The sequence below is a fragment of the Caretta caretta genome, chromosome 3, assembly GCF_965140235.1.
Source record: "Caretta caretta isolate rCarCar2 chromosome 3, rCarCar1.hap1, whole genome shotgun sequence".
Lineage (NCBI taxonomy): Eukaryota > Metazoa > Chordata > Testudines > Cheloniidae > Caretta > Caretta caretta.
In genome coordinates, this window is record NC_134208.1 from 208,714,863 (window position 1) to 208,740,168 (window position 25,306).

Consider the following 25,306-nt stretch of genomic DNA (forward strand, 5'->3'; position numbering starts at 1 on the left):
ACACACACTCAGACCCCTCCCCCCTTCACCTGGATCCCCCTGCAGAGTCCCATTACCGTTGCACCTAGAACCCCCGCAATAAGCCCCTGTGTATCCAGATTCCCCCAACACTCGGATTCCCCACTGAGCCACCCGCATCCAGATCGCCCCACACAGAACCTGCACAACCCACACCTGGATTCCCTCCACACTAAGCCCCTCCACACTTTGATCCTGCCTTGCTGAGCCTGCCTGCCCACACCTGGAATGAAGGGGCAAGGCCCTAGGGTGTTTCTGGGCCAGGCCTGGTCCCTGCGCTGTGTCAGGGTTGGATACAGCCTCACCACTGAATCTGTATCCCAAGGGGGAGCTGCACAGTGATCTCCCACCTCTGTGCAGCCAGTGGCCTGTGGTCCCCAATGCCATGCTGAAGCCTCCACATTTATTTGACAAATAAAATGGGCAGAATTTTAAAATATTGTGCACAGAATTTTTATTTTTTTTTTTAGCAGAATTTTTAATTTTTTGGCACAGAATGCCCTGCCCTCAGAAGTAACATTTATATGATATAAGTGCTAAGTGGGAGCCTCAGCTGGTGAGTCAAATGGAGTTCACAACCCAAGGGAGTAAAACAGACCATTTGCGTGTTCCTTAAAGAGCCCTTTTTGTGAGAGCAAAGAACAGCCACCCCTACTACTAGACTGGCTGCTGGACTGCAGGCTCTGTTAAAGGGGGCAGCTTCTGAGAGGAGTCTCTGGATCCAAGCTTCCCCTGTTCCCTGCATGAGCAGATTAGCCTGTCCTTGCTAGATAAACTGAGGGAAAGGGAACCAAAAATATGAGTCCCCCTTTTGGATCCTGAAAGGGCTATACCATCCAGCACTGAGCATTTCCTAGTTTCCTACCTTGAGGAGCCTTGAGCCAGAGCCGACGCCAGTCTGGGGTGGTGCAATGCCAGCTCTGAGCACAACAACCTCCCAGTAATGTCCAGCCCAGTAATGTTTTCTGCTATACAGCATGTGAGCGAGCCTGGCTGGGGCCCTCTGGGGTTTACTCTCTCTGGCCGGGATAGCGAGTCTTTGCCAACAAAATTGGACGTTGCTCTGAGTCTCAGGGAGCTCGGCCCAGGGATCGTCCCTGCCCACGGTGCTCCAGAAACAGCCCCACTGCAAAGGCCTGTGCACACGCAGGCTATTGGAGCCACCATCTCAGCAGAGGAAAGTGCCTGGTCACTGCTGGCCATCAGTATGTGTTACCCCAGGCACCACCCTGGACCCAGACCCCCACTCCCCTGGGGTGCAGTGATAAGCGAATGGGGAGTGACACAAGGGATGGTGGCTCAGGGAGGGTAGTGCTGTGACCCAGGGAAATGGCTGCTCCAGGCACCTTTTAATTGATCCTATGCTCAATTAAGAACAAAAACAGTCACACAAAGCACACTCAAGCCCACAATGTGAGTGCACACCCAGACATACAGTTGCAACAGGAGTTAGTGGGAAGGCGAAATCTCTTCCCAGCCTTCAAAGGCTTTTCACACCCTAAATGAGCCTCTCCATAGACACCTTATAAATAAGGGCAGAGCACTCTTATCTCCAGGCTCCCCACACTACTTTGTCCACAGTCCTCTGCTCTGCAAGACTCCTGCTTCCGACTCCTAGCACAGTTCCAACCCTCCCAACTAACCCAGTCCCCCCAACTCAGTTCTAGGGGTTCCATGCATGCCCTCCCACACAGACCTGGGAAAGCTATGCCCCCATGCCCCTCCAAACCCCTCACTTCTCCTTATCCAGCTCCAGTGATTACAATTATCCCAGTTTACAGAGACGCAATATAGGCAGAGAGAGGTTACGGATAAAGTTAGTGACCACCTCCCAATATTTTGGCTTAAGTGGCTTGCCCAACATAGCATGGGAAGTCTGTGTCACAGCAAGAGAGATCCCAGCTTCCCTGGGTCCCAGCCTAACTACAGGATCATTGCTTCTCTTCCTGCAGCTTTCTACCTCCTCCGCTACCCAGGAAGTCTACCACATGCAAACTAATTGCTAGGCTAGTCCAGCTGGGTAGAAGTGGTGTGGCAGAGCACCCCTATTGCAATGACAGCACAGCCAAGCACACAGATTTGGCCTACTCTTTCTGATAGGCAGCAACATGTGATGATTCTGCAATACGACTGCTAGTCCTGGCTCATCCAGAAGTGGCCTTGAGGAGTCTCTGCTGTCCCCATTTGTGGCACAGGCTCAATGATACTTCGAATAAGTAAGCGTATGTTGTGTGTTCCACTGTAGGGGCTGGCCCACATAAGAATGTACTACTGCTACGAGGTAAAGGCATTACTCTTTTAGCTCAGGTGGTGGAGCCTCCCACCCCCATGGGGCTGGAGGTCCTGGGGGAGGTCACATCCCTGACAAGAAACAATCCCCTCTCTTCTGTGTTGCTGTTTAGCATTGGTGGTGTAGCCTAATCTATAAATTGTATATTAATTATATTGATTACTTAAGAAGTCCCAGTTATCACTCTGAGGTTTGACAGGTTCTTGACCCTAGATCAGGCCCAATATTATTAAAGTTACGTTTATTTGGGAACCCTGATATGCCCTCAACCTTCACACTTTATTACAAATACAGAAGCGTTCCTAGTTTATTACTACATTTAGCAAAATCAAACACTCTAACCCAGCAAGGTAGATAGCAATAATACAGAATGTACATCTGAACGCCCATACACTCACACCATCCCTAGCAGGGCACAAAATGTTCTGAAATATTAACCATTATCTTCCTTATCACCATCACCAGTGGCCATCATTCTGGCACCTCCCAAGGGCTACATCTGTTACTCCTCCAGCTCACAGGCTGGGATACAACTTGTGTAATATGTTATGCTGACACCACTATGTCTAATATCTATTCAGTAGGGGTTTCTCCCCTCTTTCTTATTTATATTTAATTATCCTACTAATGTTGGGATGCCATTCCCCTATAGTTTAGTATATTATTTATCTCAACTTATCATATGCATCATTGCCATGGCACTCTTGTGGTCAGACATCTGAAGATGTTCCCATCCTATTGAAAAGCTGGTGTTAGCTCATGTTCCTGTGGTTGGCTGATGTCATTATGGACAAACTTTCCCCTTAAACACTCTATTACCAGTTCCCCAAAACTTAAGGGTTAGGCCATTTATCCGTGCCAAAGTTCATAGACCTCAAGCCTTATGCTAACTGTTGAAGCCAACATCTTACAGGATATAGGCCTGTAGGTTCCCTGCATTATTGCTGAATAAAATAAATGCTAAAACTAGCTCTATGGGCTACAACGAGGAGCTAGAGCCGAAGCTCTGCCAGGATGGCTAGCAGCATGCCACCTCCTTGAAGTTTTCAAAGGCAAATCAAACTTTTTTGTGTTTCTGTGTTAACCTGATGCTTGGCACGCTGCGCTCGGTCGGTGAGGGGTGGCCAGAGATACATGCCATGGGTCTCCTGCACCTCCTTTTCTCCTAGGTGTGGGCAAAAAGCATCGCAAGACATTTGCGACTTAGAGCAGCCTAAAGTTTACAGTCTCAGGCACCTTTTGTTCAAATGACTTCAGATTTTCTCCCTGCTCCCACCCCAGCCCTTGAGCTGAAGAGTCAATTTCCAGGCCTACACGCTGTTTAAAACCAAACTTGGCGACTTCCACATCCACAAAGGGAACCCTCCCCACAAACAGCACTTCTCTCTTCTGCAGCCCTTTTCATCACAGGATCTTAATGCATTTCAGACCCCATTTTAGAGAGGGAAAACAAGACACAGAAGAGTAAGAGACTTGTCCAAGGCAAGTGTCTCACGGGCACACCTGGGAATAGAGCCAAGGAATCCTGACCCAGAGCACCCCTGGGCATTCTAGCCCTGAGCTGAACATACAGAGCTCTGCAACACTTCCAGCTTTTCCAGTCCTGAGCCCCAGAGCTCCGTATATGCACCTCAATCCTGGCTTGCAATAACTCCTGCTATTCCTCAACTGAGCTGCACAGCAGCCCCTGCTATTCCAGACCTGGCCTCCTTCCACACAGCTCCGTTATTCCATTACACACAGACAGACCTCTGCTGCTGTGCTGTTTATTTAGAAGTGTCTGTCAATGCCAAACGTTGATGCTTGTCTAGCTGAGCAACTCCAGTTGCACATACAAAGGGAACACCAGTGGCATGCTGGGGCTGAGCTGGAGGGGAAGAGAGCTCTCAGCAGCACCACACTTAGCTACTCTACAGTGAAGCCCAATGCTGAACACTGGGGGCACAGCCTAGCCAAAGACCTGTTCAGCACCTAGCTGTGTCCAACAGGAAGAGGAGGCTTTTGCTTAAGAAGGGGATTCAAACTCCCCATTTGTCTATTCAAGCAGGGAGAAGAAAGGGAATCCTCCAGCCTGAATCATAGTCCCAAGGACTGGGAGCGGCATTCTGGCTGCCTCCTCCTAGTCCCTGTGTAGAGTCCCAGCTGCATTAAGTAGCAGGGAGAGAGGCAGGATCAAGGAACTGGAGGTCATCACAGTCAAGGAGTACCCCCTCTTAATGGCACAGGAGCAGCCTGTCTCCGAAGAAGCCCCACACACATCAGTAGACACTTATTTATTATTCCTTGAAAATGCTGACCCCAGTGGGTTTCCCTGGAGTTACAAGAGAGCCCCCACTTACAGCTTTCCCAGTGCTGGCAGGTCCACATGTGGTACACAGCCTTTCAGACAGGAAGGGAGCTCTATGGCAACGGGTGCTAATGTCAAGCTCACTGTATGCAAGCTCAAGAGAAAACCTTCCCTGCACCCCCAGTGCTGATAAGGGCATTGTGCCTGCTCTTTGTCTGGGCAGGCAAAGCTTTTCCAAGGTTCCTTTGGAGGGCAAAGCAGCTTCCAAGAGGAGGGCAGACATCTGAGCTCACCCTTCAAGATGAGGGAGCCCCAGTTGAGCAGCTTTGGACCAGAGGCACCCCAGTGGCTGAGGGAGGGACAGGGAAGAGTGCGTTTAAGGTGTGAGATTCCAGAACAATCCCAGGGTTGCCTACACTAGAATTTAGCTAACACTTGCTAACAAGGAAGCCTAATGCAGACAAAAGCACAGTGCCTGTAGTATGTGCTGAGTGGGTCGAGTTAAAGACTAGGCTTCCCTTCTGCTAGGAAGAGAGACATGGGCAGGCTTCCTGGGGACAGGGCAGAGGGTGCTTTAGTGGAGGCTTTCATACAAAGGAGTCTGTTGAAATCTGCAACCGCTCAGCCCCTGAGGAACTCCTGAGGGTGGTGCCGATTGATGCCAACTCCATGAGAAGAAAGAGGGACCTGCCATCTGAATGGAGATTAGCAGGAAGTCCAGGGTCTCCAATAACCTTCTCTGAATTACTCCTGGCACCACTCACAAGATCACCTAGGCTGGGGCATTATAGGGTCTCCCTGAGGTGGTAGTACAGAGAGGAAGTGTTCAAGTCCTTCAAGCAGGGCATCTCTTAGGGACAGGCAGACCTGAGAGTGGGGGATCCCTCTAGAATACTTATACCACATTCCTCACCACAATAAGAGCAGTCACCCCTTTGCCAGAAGGGAGCCAGGCTGGTGGCCTTTAGGAATCCCTCTCCCCATTCCCATCAGATACATTACACACTGAAAAGCAAAAAGCCTGTGAGGACCCAGGAGGGAAAAACTAATGAGAAAAATCTCACCTTATCCAGTAGCAAGGGGCTATGATTCAGGCATTCAGCTTGACACTTTCCATTGTCAGGTGGAGTGAACGCACTGCCACTGAGCTTGGAGCAGACACTGCTAGCAGAGAGGTACCCTAGGCCAGGGAAGGGCAAAGAGTGGGGGAGGGATAGCTCAGCGGTTTGTGCATTGGCCTGCTAAACCCAGGGTTGTGAGTTTAATCCTTGAGGGGGCCATTTAGGGATCTGGGGCAAAAATTGGGGATTGGTCCTGCTTTGAGCAGGGTGTTGGACTAGATGACCTCCTGAGGTCCCTTCCAACCCTGATAGTCTTTTCCTCTTTCATAGACTCTCTCAATAAGCTGTCCAACACATGCTCTGGATTTCTCCATCAGGAGCTAGGGAATCACTAATCCATCCCATTTTCTCTTCTCCCCATTCAGTACAGGTTCCCATACCACACCATCACCATCTCGCTGAGTTGCTTCCAATAGTGCATTAAGCAATGTGACCACATGTCACATGCTGTTTGTTCTCTCATCCTCTCTCCAGAGGGAGAAGAGTGTGCAGTGGAGGGATATTCGGGAGGGAGGGAGAAGAGGGTTGTTAGCAACAGATATATTCATGTGTGTGTTTATATTAGAAGAGACAGGTCAAAGAAACATGCCTTGTACTTGGAGCAGAAAGTGGTGAGGTTTGTGCAGGTCCTTCGTTTTTGGGGGAGTTTATTGCAGTCTGCAAGGTGGGAGTGGATCCTGGAGACCAGGATCTAGTCCGAGCCCAAACATTTACACCACAATGAAACAGCCCCTTAGCCCGACTTTAAGTTAGCTGGCACAGGCCAGCTGCAGGTGTCTAACTGCAGTACAGGCATACGCTTAGGATCCAAAATGAGAAAGCTGGAAGATGTGCTTATCACTTTCCTGCCCCAGCGGTATGTCAGGCTGTGTAAGAGTTTCTCAGGGGAAAGAGCTAGGAAACCTATTGCTTGGACATTTGAAACCAGAGTAGCCACTGCATTAGAAAGCACCCAGTCAGGGCGGACAGATAACATCCATAGATTCTAAGGCCAGAAGGGACCATTGTGACTATCTAGTGACTAGTCTGACCTCCTGCACAATACAGGTCATAGGACTTCCCTGAATTCTTTTGTGTTTGGATGTTTTTTCTAAATCTGTGCTCTAATTCAATCTTTATTTTAAAATTACCAGTGATGGAGAATCCATTATGACCTTGGGTAAGTTGTTTGAATAGTTAATTAGCCTCACTTACAATTTTGCATCATATTTTCAGTCTGAGTTTCTCTAACTTCAACTTCCAGCTATTGGATCTTGTTAGACCTTTGTCTGCTAGACGGAAGAGCCCATTATCAATTTTTTGTTCTTCATGCAGGTACTTCTAAACTGATTAAGTCACCCCTTTACTTTCTCTTCGTTAAGCTAAAGAGATTCAGCTCCTTGAGTCTACCATTATAAGGCATGTCTTTCAATCCTTTAATCATTCTCATGGCTCTTTTCGTACTACAGCGTTGACCAGAAACAAACAAACAACACCTCCTTAGTTTTCAACAAAATATGTTACGATACACTTTGAAAAAATTTGTATGTGTCCAGCACAAGTAAGGTAGGTTTACTTAACGAATAAAAAAAGTTTTAAAGTGTTTTTGTCCATTTTTTATTTAATTCAAATTTTCATCTAATAGAGCATGAAACAAAACAAGAGATTAATCTAGTAAATAAGAAATGCATCATACACCATAGTAAAAAATATAAAAATTAAAGAATCTGATAAATGTAAAGTAAGCATATAATTACTTAGACTAGATTTATACACATTTACTTATCCTCCATCTTAGCAAAAAGAAATTTAGTGTAAAGACTATATTTGGTTCATATTTTAATGGTTACCAACCAATGAGAATCAAAATCTCTTTAGGAAGATAATTAAAAAGTACAAATGCAAAATAAGGTTAAAAAGATTGATGAATTAACTCAAGATTTCCTGCTTGCAAATTTAAATCATTATTAAAATGGGTGCAAATACAGTGGTAATATATCACTTTCTCCCACTTGATGGGCCCCAATAGTTGGTTCCATCCTGAACTTCCAAGACTTCAGATGCTGTAGGACTAGATAAAGCAATGGGACACAGGGACCCTTGAGTGCTCAGATGTTATGGTGATGGGAGACATAACAGTATTTAGAGAGAGAGAGAGAGAGAGATGGTGGTCACCATTAATATATTTACCAATACCTTCGTAAATCATTCACTTTACTGCCTTCCCAGATATTCTGGTACCCAGTATATAGGGGGGTTAACAGTGTTGGCTATGCAAGTAGCAAAATATTGTAATGGTGACTGCCCTTGATAAGGTAGCAGAGGGGGAGGGGCCGGGACTGCATTTATACATAAAAGAGGCCATGGATTCTAGTGAACAAGTAACATGACGAGATGATTAGGTAATGGAGGGGGAAAAGGAAAGTCAATTTAGTTGTATACCCGTTAAGAGAAAAACAACAGATTCTCAGCTGAGAATAAGTGACAAGTTCATCCTAGGGAGAGACTTGGGCCCTTTTTAAGATGTAAACTGAGGCTTTAAGGGTTTATTTTAATAATAATAATTTAGGTCTCATTTACCTGAGGGCCACCTGGTTAATAGTAGGGTTATGACATTACCAACACTAGGGAAGCAGAGTCTAACTGGTCTAAAGGAAGGATTTTCTTTTCCCAGACAAACACAAAACACTTGGGATAAAAGGTCTCTTTGTACAAAATTTCCCACACCTCTAATTAAGTGGTGAGAGAGCTTCCTGACTACAGCTGAGCCCCTGCCCCCAGGGACCCTCCAGAAAAACAAGACCTGACACTCTGGACATTTTTAAAGTAAAGGCAGAGGATAAAGAAAAGCTTTTTAGAAAGCAGACAGACTTCCAGGCTCTGAAATTGTCACAGAGAAGCAAAAACATGGCACATTCTCTTGTGCTTTGTCCTGCAGCAAGGACACACGGATCTTTCCCAACAGACAAAGAAAAGCCCCTTATATCCCACCCAGTCCATTGCTGCGGGCTAGTACAGGGGTGTTCCTACTGTACATTTACCAGGATTGCCTAGTCTAGTTTGGAACCTCCCAAGAGGAGGCTTCCAGCCTAGCTCACCGCAAAAGCATGGCCAAATACAGTTCTTTGTTACAGGAAGGTACAGAGCCAGCCCTCCCTCCTTCCCCAGGATGTGACTCATCCCACCCCCATGCACCAGCCTGCACCAGAAAGGAGCATACCTGGATTCCTGAAGAAGCCTGTCAGGTATTAGCATTCCTACTCCCAGGGATGCTGTGGATACCAGAGGACTGCAGGATGCAGTTACATACACAGAGATGATAGCATCTGCTGCTGCTCTGACCTCCCTTCACACGGAGACCGAGACATTAGGCAGCTCAGCAACCAAGCTCCCCCTACTGCAGTGGGTTGGGGAGGAGGTGCAGCCAGGCTACAGAGAAACCATCAAGACTTAACAATGCTGGAGAAAACCCATGAGCATGGCGTGCCAAACCCACACAGGCTTCTGCCTCTGGGAGGCAGTGGAAATCCCAGCGAGCATAGTACAGTGCCAGGCTGTCGCCATACATCAAGAGGGTCCTGCCCTACAGTTACAACCAAAGCTTCCTGCCTTGCTGTTCTCTGGAGTGGGATTCTAGAGACAGTACCTGGCCCAGAGTGCTGATGCCACCACCTTCTCCCTCTACCCCCAGCAGGTGACCAAGGATTTGCTGGGTTTCAGTGAGACGTTCAGCCATCAGTCATTGGAATCAAACTCATCCACGTTCTCCGTGAGCCCTGCCCCAGACTCTCAGGCCAAACACATGGCGCTTAAGGAACTCTCAAATTAGCAATAGCACCCTCTGGTGCTGCAGGGTTACCAGCTATTTGTATAATAGTAGCACCTAGGGCCCTACATCACTAGGCACTGTATATGCCCAGAACAAGAGAGACAGAACCTGCCCAGAGTTCACAATCTGACTAGACAAGGTGGCCACACAGTCACTGACAGGCTGACATCCACCAAACTGCCAGGAAGTACATAGCTTGGCAGTTAGGAGTTAGTTTTTGTTCCCAGCCATCTTGCTCAAAGATGCCTGCCCTTCAGCCTGGTCCACCTGCACAAAAACAACCCCATTCATGGGGCAAAATGAGCAGTGACATGCTGCCATTGTAACACTCCCTAAAATGGCTCCCTAGTCTGTGCTCTCTCTGCCACCCCACTGCTACAGCTACGTGGCCTGCAGCTTCAGGGTTCTGGCTCTGTCCTATATAGTGTCCCTGGGGAAGAGGGGAGAAGCCCAGCCCAATGCTCTCTTTACCCCGCTTCTTCAGGGTATCAATAAGGGATATTATCATTCAACCTCTCCTGCTGAATGTTTGTTATACACACTTCTTGTGTCTGATCTCAAAATTGTGTTTTCACCATGGTATAATTAACGCACATTTGCCATCTCACTGCAGAATCATAGTAAAGAGAAGCCACTATAGTTTTACCGCAATGTAGCGCAGTGAGGGCAACCGGAGCAGGGGTGCAGTGCTGACCTTGCCTTGCTACATCACAGTAAACACTCCAGCATCTCAGCTCCACGGCAACACAGCAAACGTTCACTAGTTAGCTCACTGTAAAACCACCTTTTCTGGCAGCAAAGACATGGCCTAGCTAGACAGTCAATCCCTGGCCTGAGGATGTGACCGTGTACAGTGCACTGCACAACAACAACTGCTTCTACCCCCCAAAAACACTGCCTCTCAGGACAGGCTGCCCCACCACTGGCACTTTACCTTTTGTAAAGGGAAAATGCACACAGAAGGTAAGGAATCCGCCTGGCTCTCTGGGGCTAGGAGCTTTACTCATGCATCAGATGGGGCTGGTTTCCACTCAGTCTGGAGACGAAACACCTAGTAAATTCTAAAGTATAAGGCAAGTCTTATTATTGCGCCTCTGCCAAGGAAAAGGAAACTTTCCTTGATTCGGGGAGCAAATATTAACTCTGCCCTGCGCTTCTAAGGAAGCTCAAGTCCGGCCTCCCCTGTACCTTACCCAGAGAGTTGCAGCTGCTCCAGCAGATAACAAGAGTCCAGAGTCCCTGTGAACAAACACACCTGCTGCTTAGAATGAAGGTTGTTTCACTGTGTGGACAGCAAGCAACATTACTCTTAAAACCTAGGCCTTTACTAATATAGATGTTAACAGGGAAGAGGATACTCACGTACAACTCAGTTCATACAATCTCCGAAATAGAGGTTTATATGTAAAATTGCACTATTTCCCAGACAAACTTAATACCACATGCCTGCCCCTCTTCAATCTTCAGACCAGGAACTCTGACACCTGCCCATGTTCCAGCATGGACTGCAAGCCATCTCCCACCCCAACCTTGCATGGCCACAGAGCATCCTCCAGTTCACCTGCACATTACTAGCCAGATGTCAACACCTTGCCTCCACATGCAAAGCAAATGCCTCCACCATGCCCATCTCAACTACCCACTACATTCAAAAGACCATAATTTCACAACTCATTCTCCAGACATTGCCCAGAAACAACATCTACCCAGTCCCACTACACCTTTCCTATGCACCCTCTCACTGCAAGTGGAAGTTCTTACCTTCCAGAGGGAGGACACCTTCCACCAACCCTCTCTCTACGCATAGCATACAGATGAATACCCTGCTCAAAGCAGGCAGGTATCTTTGCACAGAGGAGAGAAGGGAGTCAGCATGATCATAAAGTGGGTATTTTCATTTGCAGTCAGTTATGTCGAGAGAACTTCTGAGGTTGTGTTTATGACCAGGGTTAACATGATCAGAAAACACAGAGGGGGGCATGAGGACCTAGACAGAGATGGAGCATCCCTGACAGCTGGATGGCTACATAGCACCAGAGCCAAGGGCTGGGAATTTTTAAAGCCTGTAGTATGATCTTACACAGATTTGTAGAGATTTTTACCCCCTCATCCCATCCCTCCATGGGAAAAAGGGGAACTCCACAAAGTTTTTACAAAATGAAACACCACCACCCCAGTACATGATGCATAGGATTAATTATTCAAACACAAACAGGAACACAAGGCCAAGTGCTGCACCATACCACACTCCTGCTGACTTTGTAGTGTCCAGGATCAGCATGAACAGAGGTATTAGTTAACAACAGTTAGTTGGCAATCTATTAACTTGAATTACAGTGCAACAAACCCAAAGGTGGCAACTCTCTAGTCAGCTAAGTTCAGTTTACTTGGACAGCTAAATTCCATCTCTGCTGCTCCCTCCCCAATCTCAGAAATGCTTCCTCAACTATGGGCCCATCCCAGAATAGCCCTGACTTCTGTGCAGCTCCTCAGCAGGCCATCCATAGCTTTGCAGCCTCTAGTTTCCTCAGTGCTGGCTGTGTTCCCCCATCCCTCTGCTGTGCAGAAGGAGTACAGCTTAGTAGACAAGCATCTCTGGAAGGGCAGAGCAGGGGTTTTACTGAAGGGAGCAGTAGCTTAAGTGGAGGAACATGGCTGGGAAATATCATGGCGCACAAAGGGGGCAAAATTGCAGTCCCTGAAAGCTATCCAAAGCTCGCTTCCAGCTAAGGCATTGCCATGCTGGAGCCTGAGGGTGGGGTTGATTTCAGGGGCTCTCAGCCAGCAAATAAGAGATTTGTCTGACTGCTGTCAGAGTGGAGTATGTCGATTGTTCCATTATGTTGTGTCCACCCAGCCTCCCAGTCAACCAAGTCTGCACTGATTCAGTTGACCCGGATTCTTTCCCCTGTAAGCATCTGGGGTAAGGTAACACTGATTGCTGCCTTCCCAACAATCAAAGGGGCACTTGTATGCAGATACAAAGTGCTCTTCAATCAAACAAGGATGTCCAATTTGTGTAAATTTTCTACTAATTATTAGTTTAGACAAGTAGACTACATACAGTGAGAGAGAGCGTGGATCACCCCAGTTCAACAGCAGCAGAATGCTCTGCCCCAGCTTGAATTCAGGACTTTGCCTCTTACCCAGACCTGGACTCTCATCATGGGTTTCATACACAGCTCTGCCTTCACTGATTATTAGGGCTCCTGCTAAGCCACACAGAATGCAGGACAGGTGAAGCACCTGGTTACTCTCCTGCCTTTGCCAGACCCTCCTTGCCATCCTAGCACAGAGCTGGCCAAGTGCCCCCTGCAGTTAGGCTGTGCAGAAAGACCCTGCACTTTAGGGCAGCGTGTCCTGGACCGGTCATCACAAAGCATTGACTGAGATGGTTTTGCCATGTATCAAGGCCAAGCAGACAGCTGGTTACTCAAGTCAGACCCTTTCCTAAGTTGGGAAGATTTCTCCCTGCAACACTAGTTCTGCCTCAGGCCAAACTTTGAGATGCTAGCTATGGAAAAGACCTGTTAGGTCCCATCTAGTCCATCGCCAGGGGCAGGACTGGTCTCTGTTCTTGAGAGCTTGGTCCAGTCTAGTTTTAAGCATTCCAAGCAGGAGTGATCCCTCTTCCCTTGGGACATCATTCACTGGAGTGCCTGACTGCCAGGAAGCCACCCCTCACAGCCACTGTATTTTCCTTCACTGCATCCCATCGTGCCCAGCCACCTCCCTGCCACCCCAGGAGCGAGGGACATGTCCATGGTCAGGCAATAGGCCAGTGGCAGGGCTAGGAAGGGAACAGAGCCCAGAGCTCTGAAGTCCCAGCCCAGTGCCCTTTCCGTGGCATAGCCATTTTCACGCTTAGTCCCGCTCTCGCATGCCTTACCCCCTAATCAGGGTCTTTATCTTTCTGGCCATTGCTGCCTAGGGCGCAGGTGTTGTCCCTGGGGGGCTCACCAGGCCACCCAGGTCTCTCCCTGGAGCGGCTGCGCTGGATTGAGAAACCTGCCAAGCGCGGGAGCGTCTTCCCTGCCACGGGCGGTCACCAGCGGCCCCTGCCAGCGGGCGGCGCGGTGCCCCGCCGGGAAGCCGGGCCCAGCGGAGACAGGCCCTCACCCGCTCCCCAGCTGGGTCCCCTGCCGACTCCCGCTCCCCAGGCGGGCTAGGGCCCCGGCGCGGCCGCCGCCTCCGCGGGACCGGGCGCGCCAGCTCCGGCCGGCTGGCGGCGGCGCCGGGTCCGGGGCGCTCAGGCCAGACAGTTGGCCCCGGGCCTGTCACCGCCCCAGGCCCGCGGCTGGCAGGGGCGAGCCGCTCGGGGCGGGGACGGCTCGGGCCGCCAGTCCCAGGCGCCCGCCTCACTCACCCCTCACTCGGCGGGGTCCCCCGGCTCCGACCGTCGCCGCCGGCCCCGGTCCCTTTAAACCCAAGTCGGTCGCCTCAGCCCGGCAGCCGCTTCCCACAATGCCCCGCGGGGCGGCCGGGGGGGGGGGGCACGTCACGTGGCCTAGCAACCGCCCCGCCTTGCCCGGCCGCTCTGACAGGTCCCCCGCAGCCGCGTGAGAGCCGGGCTCGTCCGTTGGGCGCGCGCCCCGCCGCAGCGTTGGCCGTGTGAGGGGGGGGGGGCGGGGCCGAGTCGCTCCCTGCGGGCGCCGCGCGCGCGGCGGGGACGCGCTGGTCCCTTGCAGTGGTGGTGGGGCGAGCCGGGCCGGGGCTCGTGCCCGCTGGGCTGCCAGCTCCCTGCCACCTAGGGGGTCCTGCAAGGCCTGGCCTCGCGGCCCTCGGGCAGGGGCGCTGGAGCTGTGCGTCTCGTGGGGGTGCTGGGAGCCCGGGAACCAAACTGTCACCCCAGCGTACGATGGAAACCACTGCCAGCCAGGGGGAGCGGCCGCCCCCCGGGGCCAGCGCGCCTGCCGCCGGGCTGATGGCTAAGGAGGTGCATCCAGCCGCATAACATAGTTTTGGGGAACTAGGTCTCGTCAAACACACTCGAGGGGGGTCTTTTGAAGAGACGACCAGCTCGGAGGACGGTACCGCTGGTGTGGACCTAGCTTACGGAAGTCCAAACGCGTCCCCCGGTCGAGTCCCACGTGGCAGGGGTGTAAAGTAAAGCAGGATCTGTGATGAATGTAGGTTATATTTAATAGACTGAAAGCTGGCTGACAGGTCGCGAAAAGGAATTGCGAAGGAATCGTTTCTGGGGGGGTACCACACAGATCTGTTCTTAGCCTAATACTGTTTAATATTTTTATCAAAGATCTGAAAGTAAGTATAAAAGCAGTGCGGATGAAATATGCAGATGACACAAATACTGTCAGAATGGTATGGAATTATAAGGACAGGTCAGTCATCAGGATCACTTGGTAACTTGGGCCCATTCAAACAACATGTGTTTTAACACAAGACAAATACGAGGCCGCGGAAAAAAATAAAGTAGGTCATACTTACAACATGGGGACTTTATCTTTCATGCAGTTGTGACGGGTTGGATCACAGAACCCCCCTGGGGGTTGCCTACTGATGTGCCAAGGCTACTTCTGCTCCTGCTTTCCTGCCCTGTCAACTTAGGACTTCAGTGCCCGGCCTGGTTTGAGCCAGACCCGCTAGCCTGCTGCAAACCCAGACCCAGGTCTGAACCACATCCCCTAACAGCTGTAGGCTTAATTGAAAGCAACTTAGGAAGTGTTCCTGTCCTTGACACTCAGATGCCCAACTCCCAGTGGGGTCCAAACCTTAAATAAATCCGTTTTACCCTGTATAAAGCTTATACAGGATAAACTCATAAATTGTCCGCCCTGTATAACACTGACAGAGAGATATGCACAGCTATTCCCCCCCCCATTCATACATACTCTGGGTTAATTAATAAGTAAAAAGTGATTTTATTAAATACAGAAAGTAAGATTTAAGTGGTTCCAAGTAGTAACAGACACAACAAAGTGAATTACCAAGCAAAATAAAACAAAACATGCAAGTCTATGTCTAGTACAGTAATAATACTGAATACAGATAAAATCTCACCCCTAGAGATGTTTCAATAAGTTTCTTCCACAGACTGGATGACTTCCTAGTCTGTACACAATCCTTTCCCCTGGTACAACTCTTGTTCCAGCTCAGGTGGTAGCTAGGGAATTTCTCATGATTGCCTCCCCCTTGTTCTGTTCCACCCACTTATATATCTTTTGCATAAAGCGGAAATTCTTTGTCCCTCTGGGTTCCCACCCCTCCTTCTCAATGGAAAACCACCAGGTTAAAGATGGATTCCAGTTCAGGTGACAAGACCCCAAGCCTTCACTCCTCCCAGTCTGACTTCCAGGAAGGCCTGCCTGCAAACAGAGCCATCCACAGTCAATTGTCCTGGTTGATGGGAGCAATCAAAATTCCAGACCACCATTAATGGCCCACACTTTGCATAATTAAAATTGGCCCTCAGAGTTATATTTCATATTTCTAGTTTCAGATACAAGAGTGATACATTTATACAAATAGGATGACCACACTCAGTAGATTATTAGCTTTGTAATGATACCTTACAAGAGACTTTTTGCATGAAGCATATTTTAGTTACATTATATTCACACTCACCAGCATACTTTCATAAAATCATATAGAGTGCAACATCACAGCAGTGACCCTGAAAAGGACTTCAGGATTATGACAGATAACCAACTCAGCATGAACTCCCTGTGTGATGTTGTGGCTAAGAGAGCCAACACAATCCTTGGATGTATAAGTAGGAGAACATCAAGTAGAAATGTGATGGCATCACCTCTGTTTACTGCACTGATGGGCACATTACCAAATACCGTGTCCTGTTCTGCCATCCACACTTCAGTAAGAACTTTTTGAGAAACTGGAAAAGTTCTAAAAAGAGCTAAAAGGATGATTTGAGGTCTGGAATACTTGCCTTATAGTGAGACACTAAAGAAGTTCAATCTACTTCTTTTGAATAAACTAAGGTTATTCCCAGTCTACAAGTACCTACGTGGGTAAGAGATATCTTATAATTCAGACTAGAAATAAGGTGTATATTTTAGACCATGAAAATGACTAACCCATGGAGGATTCTCTGTCACTTAGACTCTAGAAATAAAACCTGGATCTCTTTCTAAAAGGCTCAGCTAGAAGTGATTGGCTTGATATTGGAATCACTGTGAGAGAGTCTCCTGCCTGTGTTACACAGGAGGTCAGAAAACATGCTCATAATGGTCCCTTCTGGCCTTAAAATTTATGAAATTTGACCCCTCAACAACCACACCTGGTGCTAAGGCAACCTGCCCAATTTCCCTTGCCAACCATACTCTGCACTAAGAAAACCGGTCCCCATTCAACCATGCCAGACATACCCAGCCAAATTCTACTCACCAAGCACACTCTGTGTTATGGAAATGTAGCCCAGCTCCCCTTGCCAAACACAGGCCTAATTTCACCTACACTCCTCTCAGGACTGACACCTGATTCAAGCCCCAGCCCAGTTATGCCCAGTTATACCCAGTGCATCTCTGGCCTCCGCAATAGCAAAATGACACTCAACCCAACCCAACAATACCCGGCAATAACAAGACCCAGACCAAGCAAGACTCCCCACTCCAACAGCAGGAAAAATACCAATTAGGGGAATTACAGAGGGTGTGACTCCATAGTCAAGGCTGACTTCCAATTTGCACTTAAAGAAGGGAGTCAACTCCTTTATTCTGTATGAAAAGAACAGCATTTCCTCCTCAAACCTACAGCAGTTACTCTTGGGGCACAGAATGAGTTTTCTAAAAATGTACAGGTAAAAGTTAATTTAAGAAATTATGTATCTTTTCTTTATCTTAACAATGGACTAACACAGACACTTCAAACTTTCTATACATAGAATATCAGGGTTGGAAGGGACCTCAGAAGTCATCTAGTCCAACCCCCTGCTTAAAGCAGGACCAATCTCCAATTTTTTTGCCTCGGATCCCTAAATGGCCCCCTCAAGGATTGCACTCACAACCCTGGGTTTAGCAGGCCAGTGCTCAAACCACTGATCTATTCCTCCCGCCCCCAAGTCAAAATTGATTGAAATCTTTTACACAGGCTATATTTGAAGAAATGTGGCTGTGTAACTGATCTATATTATTGAGTGCTATGTCTAGTTGTTATGATTATTTAAGTAGTAGAAAACAGAACTTAACTGTGGCATCATGACCAGTATGTCTATAATAGCCTACACACAGTTTCAGGGCATTTGCTCTGGTGACTCTTAAGCGAGGTAAGAGGTAAACCAGTCCATCACTACCCTTTGCTGTATGGCGGATTTGCATGCAACAGTTCTGTTGGCTGGAATAACTCAAGCAGCAAAAGGAAGACCATTGGCCCATCTAGCCCAGGAGCCTGTCTTCCCCCTGGTCCGTGCCAAATGCCATGCGTGCTGGAACTAGGAGTGCTGAGGGTGCTGCAGCACCCCTGGCTGGCAGCAGTTTCCACCATACACAGGGCTCACAGCACCCCCACTACACAAACTGCTCCAGGCCCCCGACCAGATGCTTCAGAGGGAATGAACAGGACAATCCCCCAGTGATCCGCCCACTCCCAGCTTCTGGCAGCCACAGGCCTAGGGCGAACGTCTGTGACCGTCTGGGCCAACGGCCCTCCACCGACTTTTTTTAACCCCGTTATACTTTTGGCCTTTGCAACATCCCCTGGCAACGAGTTCCAGCGGTTGCCTGGGGGCCGTGTGAAGAGAGACGGCCGGCGCGCGCACCAGCCGCCCGCGCCCAGTGGGGTTCTCTGGCTGGGGGCGGGGCCCGGCTCAGCCGGGGCCCGGGCAGTGGCGGCGGCGGCGCCGTGCAGTGAGTGGTTCAGTCCCGCCAGCTCCGTGTTGGGGGGCGCGTGAGGCGAGGGGGGCCACCCCACCACGGGCTCTGGGGTGGGGGAGAGAGCGTGAGGCAAGCCCCCCCCCCCACTGGGCTGGGCGCGCGCGCGTGGGGGGGGGCCCCCACCTGGGCTGGGCGCGCGCGCGCGGGGGGGGGCCCCACCTGGGCTGGGCGCGCGTGTGGGGGGGGCCCCCACCTGGGCTGGGCGCGCGCGCGTGGGGGGGGGCCCACCTGGGCTGGGCGCGCGCGCGTGGGGGGGGGGCCCACCTGGGCTGGGCGCGCGCGCGTGGGGGGACCCCACCTGGGCTGGGCGCGCGCGCGTGGGGGGGGCCCCCACCTGGGCTGGGCGCGCGCGCGCGGGGGGCCTGCTCATTGCTGATCCGCTGTCTCTGCTCTCTCCCCAGCCAGCCGGCCGTGCTGCCACCATGTCTGTGTCAAACCTGACCCGGGCCTTAGGGGCCCTGCTGCTGTCTTCTGCCCCCAGCCTCCCGCAGGTACCGGCCCCATGGCCCTTCAGCCTTAGGAGGGGCGGGAGAGGGTGGGTGCCACAAGACGGGTCCTGATGCAGCCTGGCCGGAGTGGGGGGGGCTTGCCCCACATGTGACTCACAGGTGAGCAGCTCCTTGCAGCTGTCTGTGCCCCTCCAAGGGCTCCGATGCTGGGGTCACCTGCAGATCCTCCCACCTCCTTGTCCTTCCGCCTTGCTGCTCTCTCCTTGGAGTGTGGTGTCTGTGCGGCCGCAGCTTCCTCCCTGAGGTGGGCCTTGCCCTCCTGAGGAGGCCCAGTCTGGCCAGATTGCTGAGAGGGACTGGAGATGAGCTCTCTTCCCTGTGCTGTTCAGTGTCTGAAGCAGAGTCTCCAACCTGGTAACCAGGCGGCTGGACTGAGTGTGTCCCAGAGCCAAGTGAAGCCCAGCTCTTTCCTTCCAGCTCTAGTACTGATTACGTATTATTGCAGTAGGGCCCCGAGACACAACTCAGGATTGGAGCCCAACATGGAGCTTATCATCTAGTTTGAAACAGATGCATGAGTGAGTGTAAAAAATGGGGAGCCCAGGGGAGCGGTGGGCAGATCTCCCAGTACCTGGGTTGCCAGTTTGCACAGTATGACCATTCTGCGTTAGGAGTGAAGGAGGTGGGGGTGACCGAGACTGGGGGAGGTTGGGGGTGGAGGGAAGGGGAACGGCCACCTGCCTTCCAGAACCAGTCTGTTTGTCCAGTGTCGGGCCCTGTGCTGAGTGAGAGGAGTACTTGCTAGTGTATTATCAGGGAGGCACCACATGCAGCTTTGCCAACTGACTCAACTGTCGATTGTACTATACAGTATCAGCATCCTCCCCAGTGGCTTCCCGGGGCCATAGTCCTGCCGACTCTTGGTACTGGCTGTGCCTGCTCCAAGTGGGATTTTCTCATCACTCCTCTCCTCTGGCGGAGCTGGAATCCCAATTGAGGCCAGTTGCCAATGCCTTTAAACTGGGGGGGGGGGGGCAGCAGATGTGGCCACTGCAAGTGTTGTCTGATTTGCCCCCTCTTGTCTTGAGTGGCTGAGCTGCTCCAAAGCTAGGCTGAAGGCAGGAGCTGTTTGGGGCTGTAGGTTTCTCTGTTGCAGCTGTGTATCTAGCATGGAGGAGCAGCCTCAAGTCCGTAGGTGAGGTTGCAGCAGGGTTTCTCGTTAGAGCAATTTGTTAAAAAGTGCTTTAAAAGCTGGATGCCTAGGAACATTGTCTTGAAAATTGCTGTGGCACATGAGTGGCAGAGTTAGTGTGGTGTGTATGTGGGGTCACTTGGTCAAGGGGTTCCCAAAATACAACCTCTGCCCCCACCTGCATATGCATGCAGCTGAGAACAGAGAGGCTCAGTGCATGCCAGAGGCAGCGGGAGCTGACACCTTAACCCACACTTTCTTCAAAAGCCAAGGAAATTCCCATATAAAGAGGAACTTTGTTAGGGTGGAGGGAAAGTCAGAGGTGCTCAGCATTACCCTGTGCTCCTGAGCCTCTCACGATGGGAATTAATTCCCAGAATTCAAACACTGACAAACATGCCCCCTCGCATCCCCCTTGCTGCAAGAACACACCCATTGGAAAACAGGTGCTGCAGAACTAAGGTAACACTTCCCACCTTAATTCTGCCCCTCAGGTCCCTATTGTCAAGTGTCCCTTGGCGGGGGCTGGCAGGGCGTTACTCCTCCCTCAGCCTTGTTGCCCTGGGTGTTCTGTGCCAAGCAGCAGCAAGCCTTGCACAGAGCACAGCAAGGGGCTGGTGGGCTGTGTGGATAGGGTGCTGAGCTGGAGCTGGAGCTGTGCTGGGCACAGAGAGGATAGCAGGTCTCCTTAGAGGGGGGCGAGGTGCTGTGATGTGCCCAGTTCTTATTGCCATCCCCACAGGAGCAGAGTAAAGGGGGCATGGGCACGTTCCCTGGTCTGCCAACGTTCCCTAGTCTGCCAATGTTTACATTTTGGGTTTGAGGCTCCTCTGTCTCTGGATGGGCAGGGAGAGCACAGGGCAGCGCTCAGCATCCACCATCTTCACCCCACTGTAACAGTGTGCGTGACGCTCTCCCTATGGGGTGGTATTTCAGTTGTAAGTCCCCGTCACTTCCAACCTGGGTCTGGAGGCTCTGTTCTCGGAGTTTCATGTTGTTTGTTTTGGATTTCCCAGATTGCCCAACATCCCAGGCTGGTCTGCCTTGGGGGGAAGCTCCTCCCTGCGTGCCATGGATTCAGCACCTCATCCACCCTCTCCACCAACAACCCCATGTGGAAATGCAGGATCAAATACACCACCAGACCCATTGGCATGAAAAAGACAGGTGGCCGTGATCACACAGGTATGTCTAGAGTACAGATTCCCTGCAACCCACCAGACTGGGTGAGAACGGGCTTCAGGGTTACGCTCAAGGGACCCCATTCACCCGGGGGGGCGGGGGGGAGGAATAGAGGAAGCAGAGACGTTAATGGCCCAAAGTCCATGCCATGGAGCTAGGAAGGGTCTGCTCTCCAGGGCTCTGTCTTGTTTGTTTACCCCACTCTTCCTGCATGCAGTCCAGGTGCACTGTTAGCATCGAGGCTATGCTGGGACAGCGAGCTGCAGGAAGCTATGATGGGGGGTTAGAATGACCCAGTATGGCCAGATGCTTCCTTCCATAAACACAGCAAGTGTGTGAATGGATGCAGGAGGCAGCACATGGGCGGGAATCAGTATCTCCTGAAGGAGTTGAGGGGTGGTTGCTTTCTGGGGAGTTGGGTCAGGGCCCAGGGGTGGGTGGAGCTGGCTCAAGGATGGCTGTCTGACTCTGGCTGTCTGTGCAGGTCGTATCACTGTGCATGGGATTGGCGGGGGGCACAAGCAGCGCTACCGGATGATTGACTTCCAGCGGCTGCGCTACGGACCTGGGGCTGAGTCAGGCCCCTACGAGGAGAAGGTGATCCAGGTCCGGTATGACCCCTGCAGGTGAGCAGCAGTGTGGAGTGTGGATCAGGTTTTTGCTTGGGGACGTTTCTGGGGTGTGGGGCCACATGTGGGTGTGAGGGGGACTGTGCATAGGCCTGGCTGCTCTGTGTGGGGTGGGAGGCACTGTGGGGCCTATGGTAAACGGTAAAGCTTTCTCACGCTGTGGGAGCCAGGTGTGAGGCTGGTAGTCACCCCAGTGCCCTCACTGAGCTCCTCTTTGTCTCTGTCAGGTCGGCTGATATCGCCCTGGTGGCTGGTGGCAAGCAGAAACGCTGGATCATTGCGACAGAAAACATGCAGCCTGGCGACCTCCTCAAAACCTCGGGGCACATAGGCAGGATGGCAGGTGAGCCTGGGCGACCTGCTCTGGGTGAATCCTAGGGCATAGGGCCCAGCTCCCCTTGACAGGGGCTGCACTGCTGTCTCTTGCAAGCTTCAGAACAGCATCTGTCATGGGACAAGATGGTGACCATGCCTGCATGGGGCATAGCTGTTCAAGCTCACTGTTAGTGCAGCACATGTCCATAGAGACCCTCTCTCAGGGTCATACCACATCACTCTGTCTACAGTGGGACTTGTAGCTGCTTTGGATACGGTGTCAGCTGGAGGGAGCCAGCTCTCCATGTGTAGCCAGCTCTCTGGGACACCAGCCAGGACCCTCTGATTCAGGGCTACAGTGGGGTTGGGAGAACAATCTTAGAGGGGAAATGTTGAATGACAGTTGGAGGAACTTCAGATGTTCTCATCCTGGTGTGAGAGCCTGTCCTGAGGATGAGGCAAAATCCCAAACCTAAGACGCTGCAGGGTCAGAGCCTGTGCTGGCCCCCCAGTGGAGCGAGGGGTTAGGCCAGGTGAGAAGTTATTGTGGGGCCTTCTGCTGGGACTGGGAGCTGGAGAAGCCCAATTTAGGCCTCCCTGGAGTCGCTCTGATCAGCTGACTTAGTGCTAGCATACTGACTGGGCTTTGTCTTTCAGTTTCTGCCAATGAAGGGGATGCATACCCTTTGGGAGCTCTGCCTGTGGGGACCCTGATCAATAACCTGGAAAGCCACCCTGGGAAAGGAGCACAGTACATCCGAGCAGCAGGTGAGATGGACCCTCGCCAGGATCACAACCAGCGTTAGAGCAGGTCTGGTCTTGTTCCTCTGTTCAAGGAGAGCAGCCTGGATGGGGTTGAGTAGAGGCCAGATGATTGGTTTGGTTTGCCTCCAGGCAAGCTGTATCCTAGGTTCTCCCTCACTCCACCTTGTTGGGGACTGAGCAGCTTCCTCTGGCTTTGGTGCCAGTCTGAGGTGATTGGCTTGGGGTGCCCAGCCCCGGGGAGGCGGGGACCTGCAGGTGCTGGTCTGACGTGACCAGCTTGGGGAGCCCAGCCACGGGGATGTAGGAACCTGCAGGTGCTGGTTGGAGGTGGCCGGTGGGGTTGCCCAGTCCCGGGGAGGCGGGGACCTGTGGGTGTTGTGATACCAGAGAACCAGTGCTGATTCCAGGCTGGTATCCTGGGCCTTTGCCCTCCTTCACCATCTTGGTTCAAGGTCCCTGCTCTGGCAGCTCTGCCCCAGGATGGGGAGAATATTTCCTATTTCTTTGCTGGTTACACAACTCTCCCCTAGCCTCAGCTGTGAGGGCTGACATCCCAAAACAGCAACTCCTGCTTGGGGAAGGAGTTAATATCTTGTCGCAGTGGGTGAGCCATGCTCCTAGGAGGGCACTCCCAGGGCATGGAGCCCTTCCCAAAGCTGTCTGCTTGCCCCAGTCCCAGGCCAGGCGGCAGAGGTTCCTTACCTGATGGGTCTGGAACACTCCCTTCTTGTGGTGTATGAAAATCCCGAGTGCCTTTGTCCCCTTCCCCGGCCTCCTTCAGTGACAAGGGAAGAGGTGCGGGCACTGTGCATCTGGGATAGAGCCACTTCTCTCTGAGGCACTGCAGAGGGCTTCAGCTGGTTTGCTGGTAGCGGACCATTTGCTAAGGGAGGAGGTTGCTGGCAAGAGACCGGTTGCTAAGGGAAGCCAGAAACTAGCCTGCCCTCTCCTTGTGTGCTACAGGGACCTGTGGGGTGTTACTGAGGAAGGTGAATGGAACGGCCATCGTGCAGCTGCCCTCTAAGAGACACATGCAGGTAGAGGGGGGAGAGTGGGGATGAGGGTGGCGGGCGGATGCGCCTCTGCCCTGGGCTCTGAGCAGTCGCTGCTGGCTGAGTCTGCAACATCAGCAGCCAGAGGATGAAATGTGAGGGTTAGTCTGTGCTGGCTGTATGGGCTCTGCAGCAGCCTAGACCTGTGGAGCAGAGATGTGGCCCTGGATACGTATTCCCAATGTGAACAGGCCACCGAGCTGAGGCAGGCAGGGCAGCCAGTGCCTAGGGACGAGGCCTGGCTCTCAGCTCTGCCCTAGATTAAGGGAATCCCCTTCCCAGCTGGCCCCTAGCCTCTGGTCTTTGTCTCAGTAGTATTCTCTAGCCTGGTCCATCCCATGGGTAGGGTCCAGCAGTGGAAGGCACCTGCTCTGGTGCAGTGGTGGTAGACCAGTGCCTGCCAGGCCACCCACACATGGGAGGGGTTCCATGAGAGGACACTGCGCTGTTGGGGCTGTGGCTGTATGCGCAGGCAAAGCAGCTTCTTGGCAGCAGGGGCCAAGAACTCTCCCTTGGCACCCCTATCCTGGGCGCTGTCTGCCCCGGGTGGGCTCCCGCTCACAGCCTCTCTCTTCCTCTGGCAGGTGCTGGAGACCTGCATAGCCACCGTGGGGCGAGTTTCCAACATTGACCACAACAAGCGGATCATTGGGAAAGCTGGCCGGAACCGCTGGCTGGGGAAGCGCCCGCGCAGTGGCTTATGGCACCGCAAGGGCGGCTGGGCGGGACGCAAGATCAAACCACTCCCACCCATGAAGAGCTACGTCAACCTACCCTCAGCAGCAGCTCGGGCTTGACACCTGGCCCCGGTGCCTGCCCCTCAATGGCTCTCAATAAAATCAGCCCCTCAACTCTCACTTGTCCTACAGCATCTGCTCTGTGCAAAGCTGCAGGAGTGCCCTGATGGGATCAGTGTCCTGGGGGGCAGGCTCCACGTACTGCTTATGTGAACCTAGCCTTGGCACTACGGGCATATTCAGACCCCCTAGAGTGTGGGTATGGGGCTGCTGTGGGAGACTGGGGCTGCTGACTCCCAGCCACCGGGCTCATCTGAGCCTTGGGCCATAGAGGTGGGGAGGGGGATAATGAATGACTGGAGTGTTAAATGGATTTGCCCTGTGTTCTCTCCCCTTCAGCATCTGCAGGAAACCTAGTCCGTGTATCTTCCCCTTTTCCCAGAGCCCTCTCCACTGCAAGGGAACTCAACCTAACCTCCTGGGCCTAGCATGATAAAGATCCTGTTCTCTGTGAAGGTGTTGGGGGCTGCTCACGGGTCAGAGCCTACCAGTAGGTCCCCCTCCCTGCTGAAGTTACTGGACCCTTTCCAAAAACCTTGCTTCCTGGTGCTG

At 51.8% G+C, this 25,306-nt stretch overlaps 2 protein-coding genes across 10 annotated transcripts in view; one reads left to right on the forward strand and one right to left on the reverse strand.

The window, feature by feature from the left end:
• The window catches only part of KLC4 (kinesin light chain 4), a 49,779-nt gene extending 35,754 nt beyond the window's left edge, over positions 1-14,025 (reverse strand). For 5 of the 9 annotated variants that reach the window (XM_075127293.1, XM_075127292.1, XM_075127295.1 and 2 more), the window contains exon 1: positions 884-1,236. In XM_075127293.1, the coding sequence (XP_074983394.1) occupies positions 884-1,221 (338 nt within the window). In that variant the 5' untranslated portion in view covers positions 1,222-1,236. Of the gene's footprint in view, positions 1-883; positions 1,237-8,915; positions 9,056-13,413; positions 13,461-13,890 lie in introns of those variants that run through there. The other 4 variants (XM_048842374.2, XM_048842377.2, XM_075127296.1 and 1 more) reach the window with 4 other exon arrangements.
• Positions 14,026-18,299: 4,274 nt separating this feature from the next.
• MRPL2 (mitochondrial ribosomal protein L2) lies at positions 18,300-24,814 on the forward strand. Its single transcript, XM_075127299.1, has 8 exons — positions 18,300-18,346; positions 18,775-18,864; positions 21,031-21,199; positions 21,681-21,822; positions 22,053-22,168; positions 22,798-22,908; positions 23,869-23,942; positions 24,542-24,814. The coding sequence occupies exons 2-8, from the start codon at positions 18,796-18,798 to the stop codon at positions 24,752-24,754; spliced, it is 894 nt and encodes a 297-aa protein (XP_074983400.1). The 5' UTR covers positions 18,300-18,346; positions 18,775-18,795; the 3' UTR covers positions 24,755-24,814.
• The last annotated feature ends 492 nt before the right edge of the window (positions 24,815-25,306 follow it).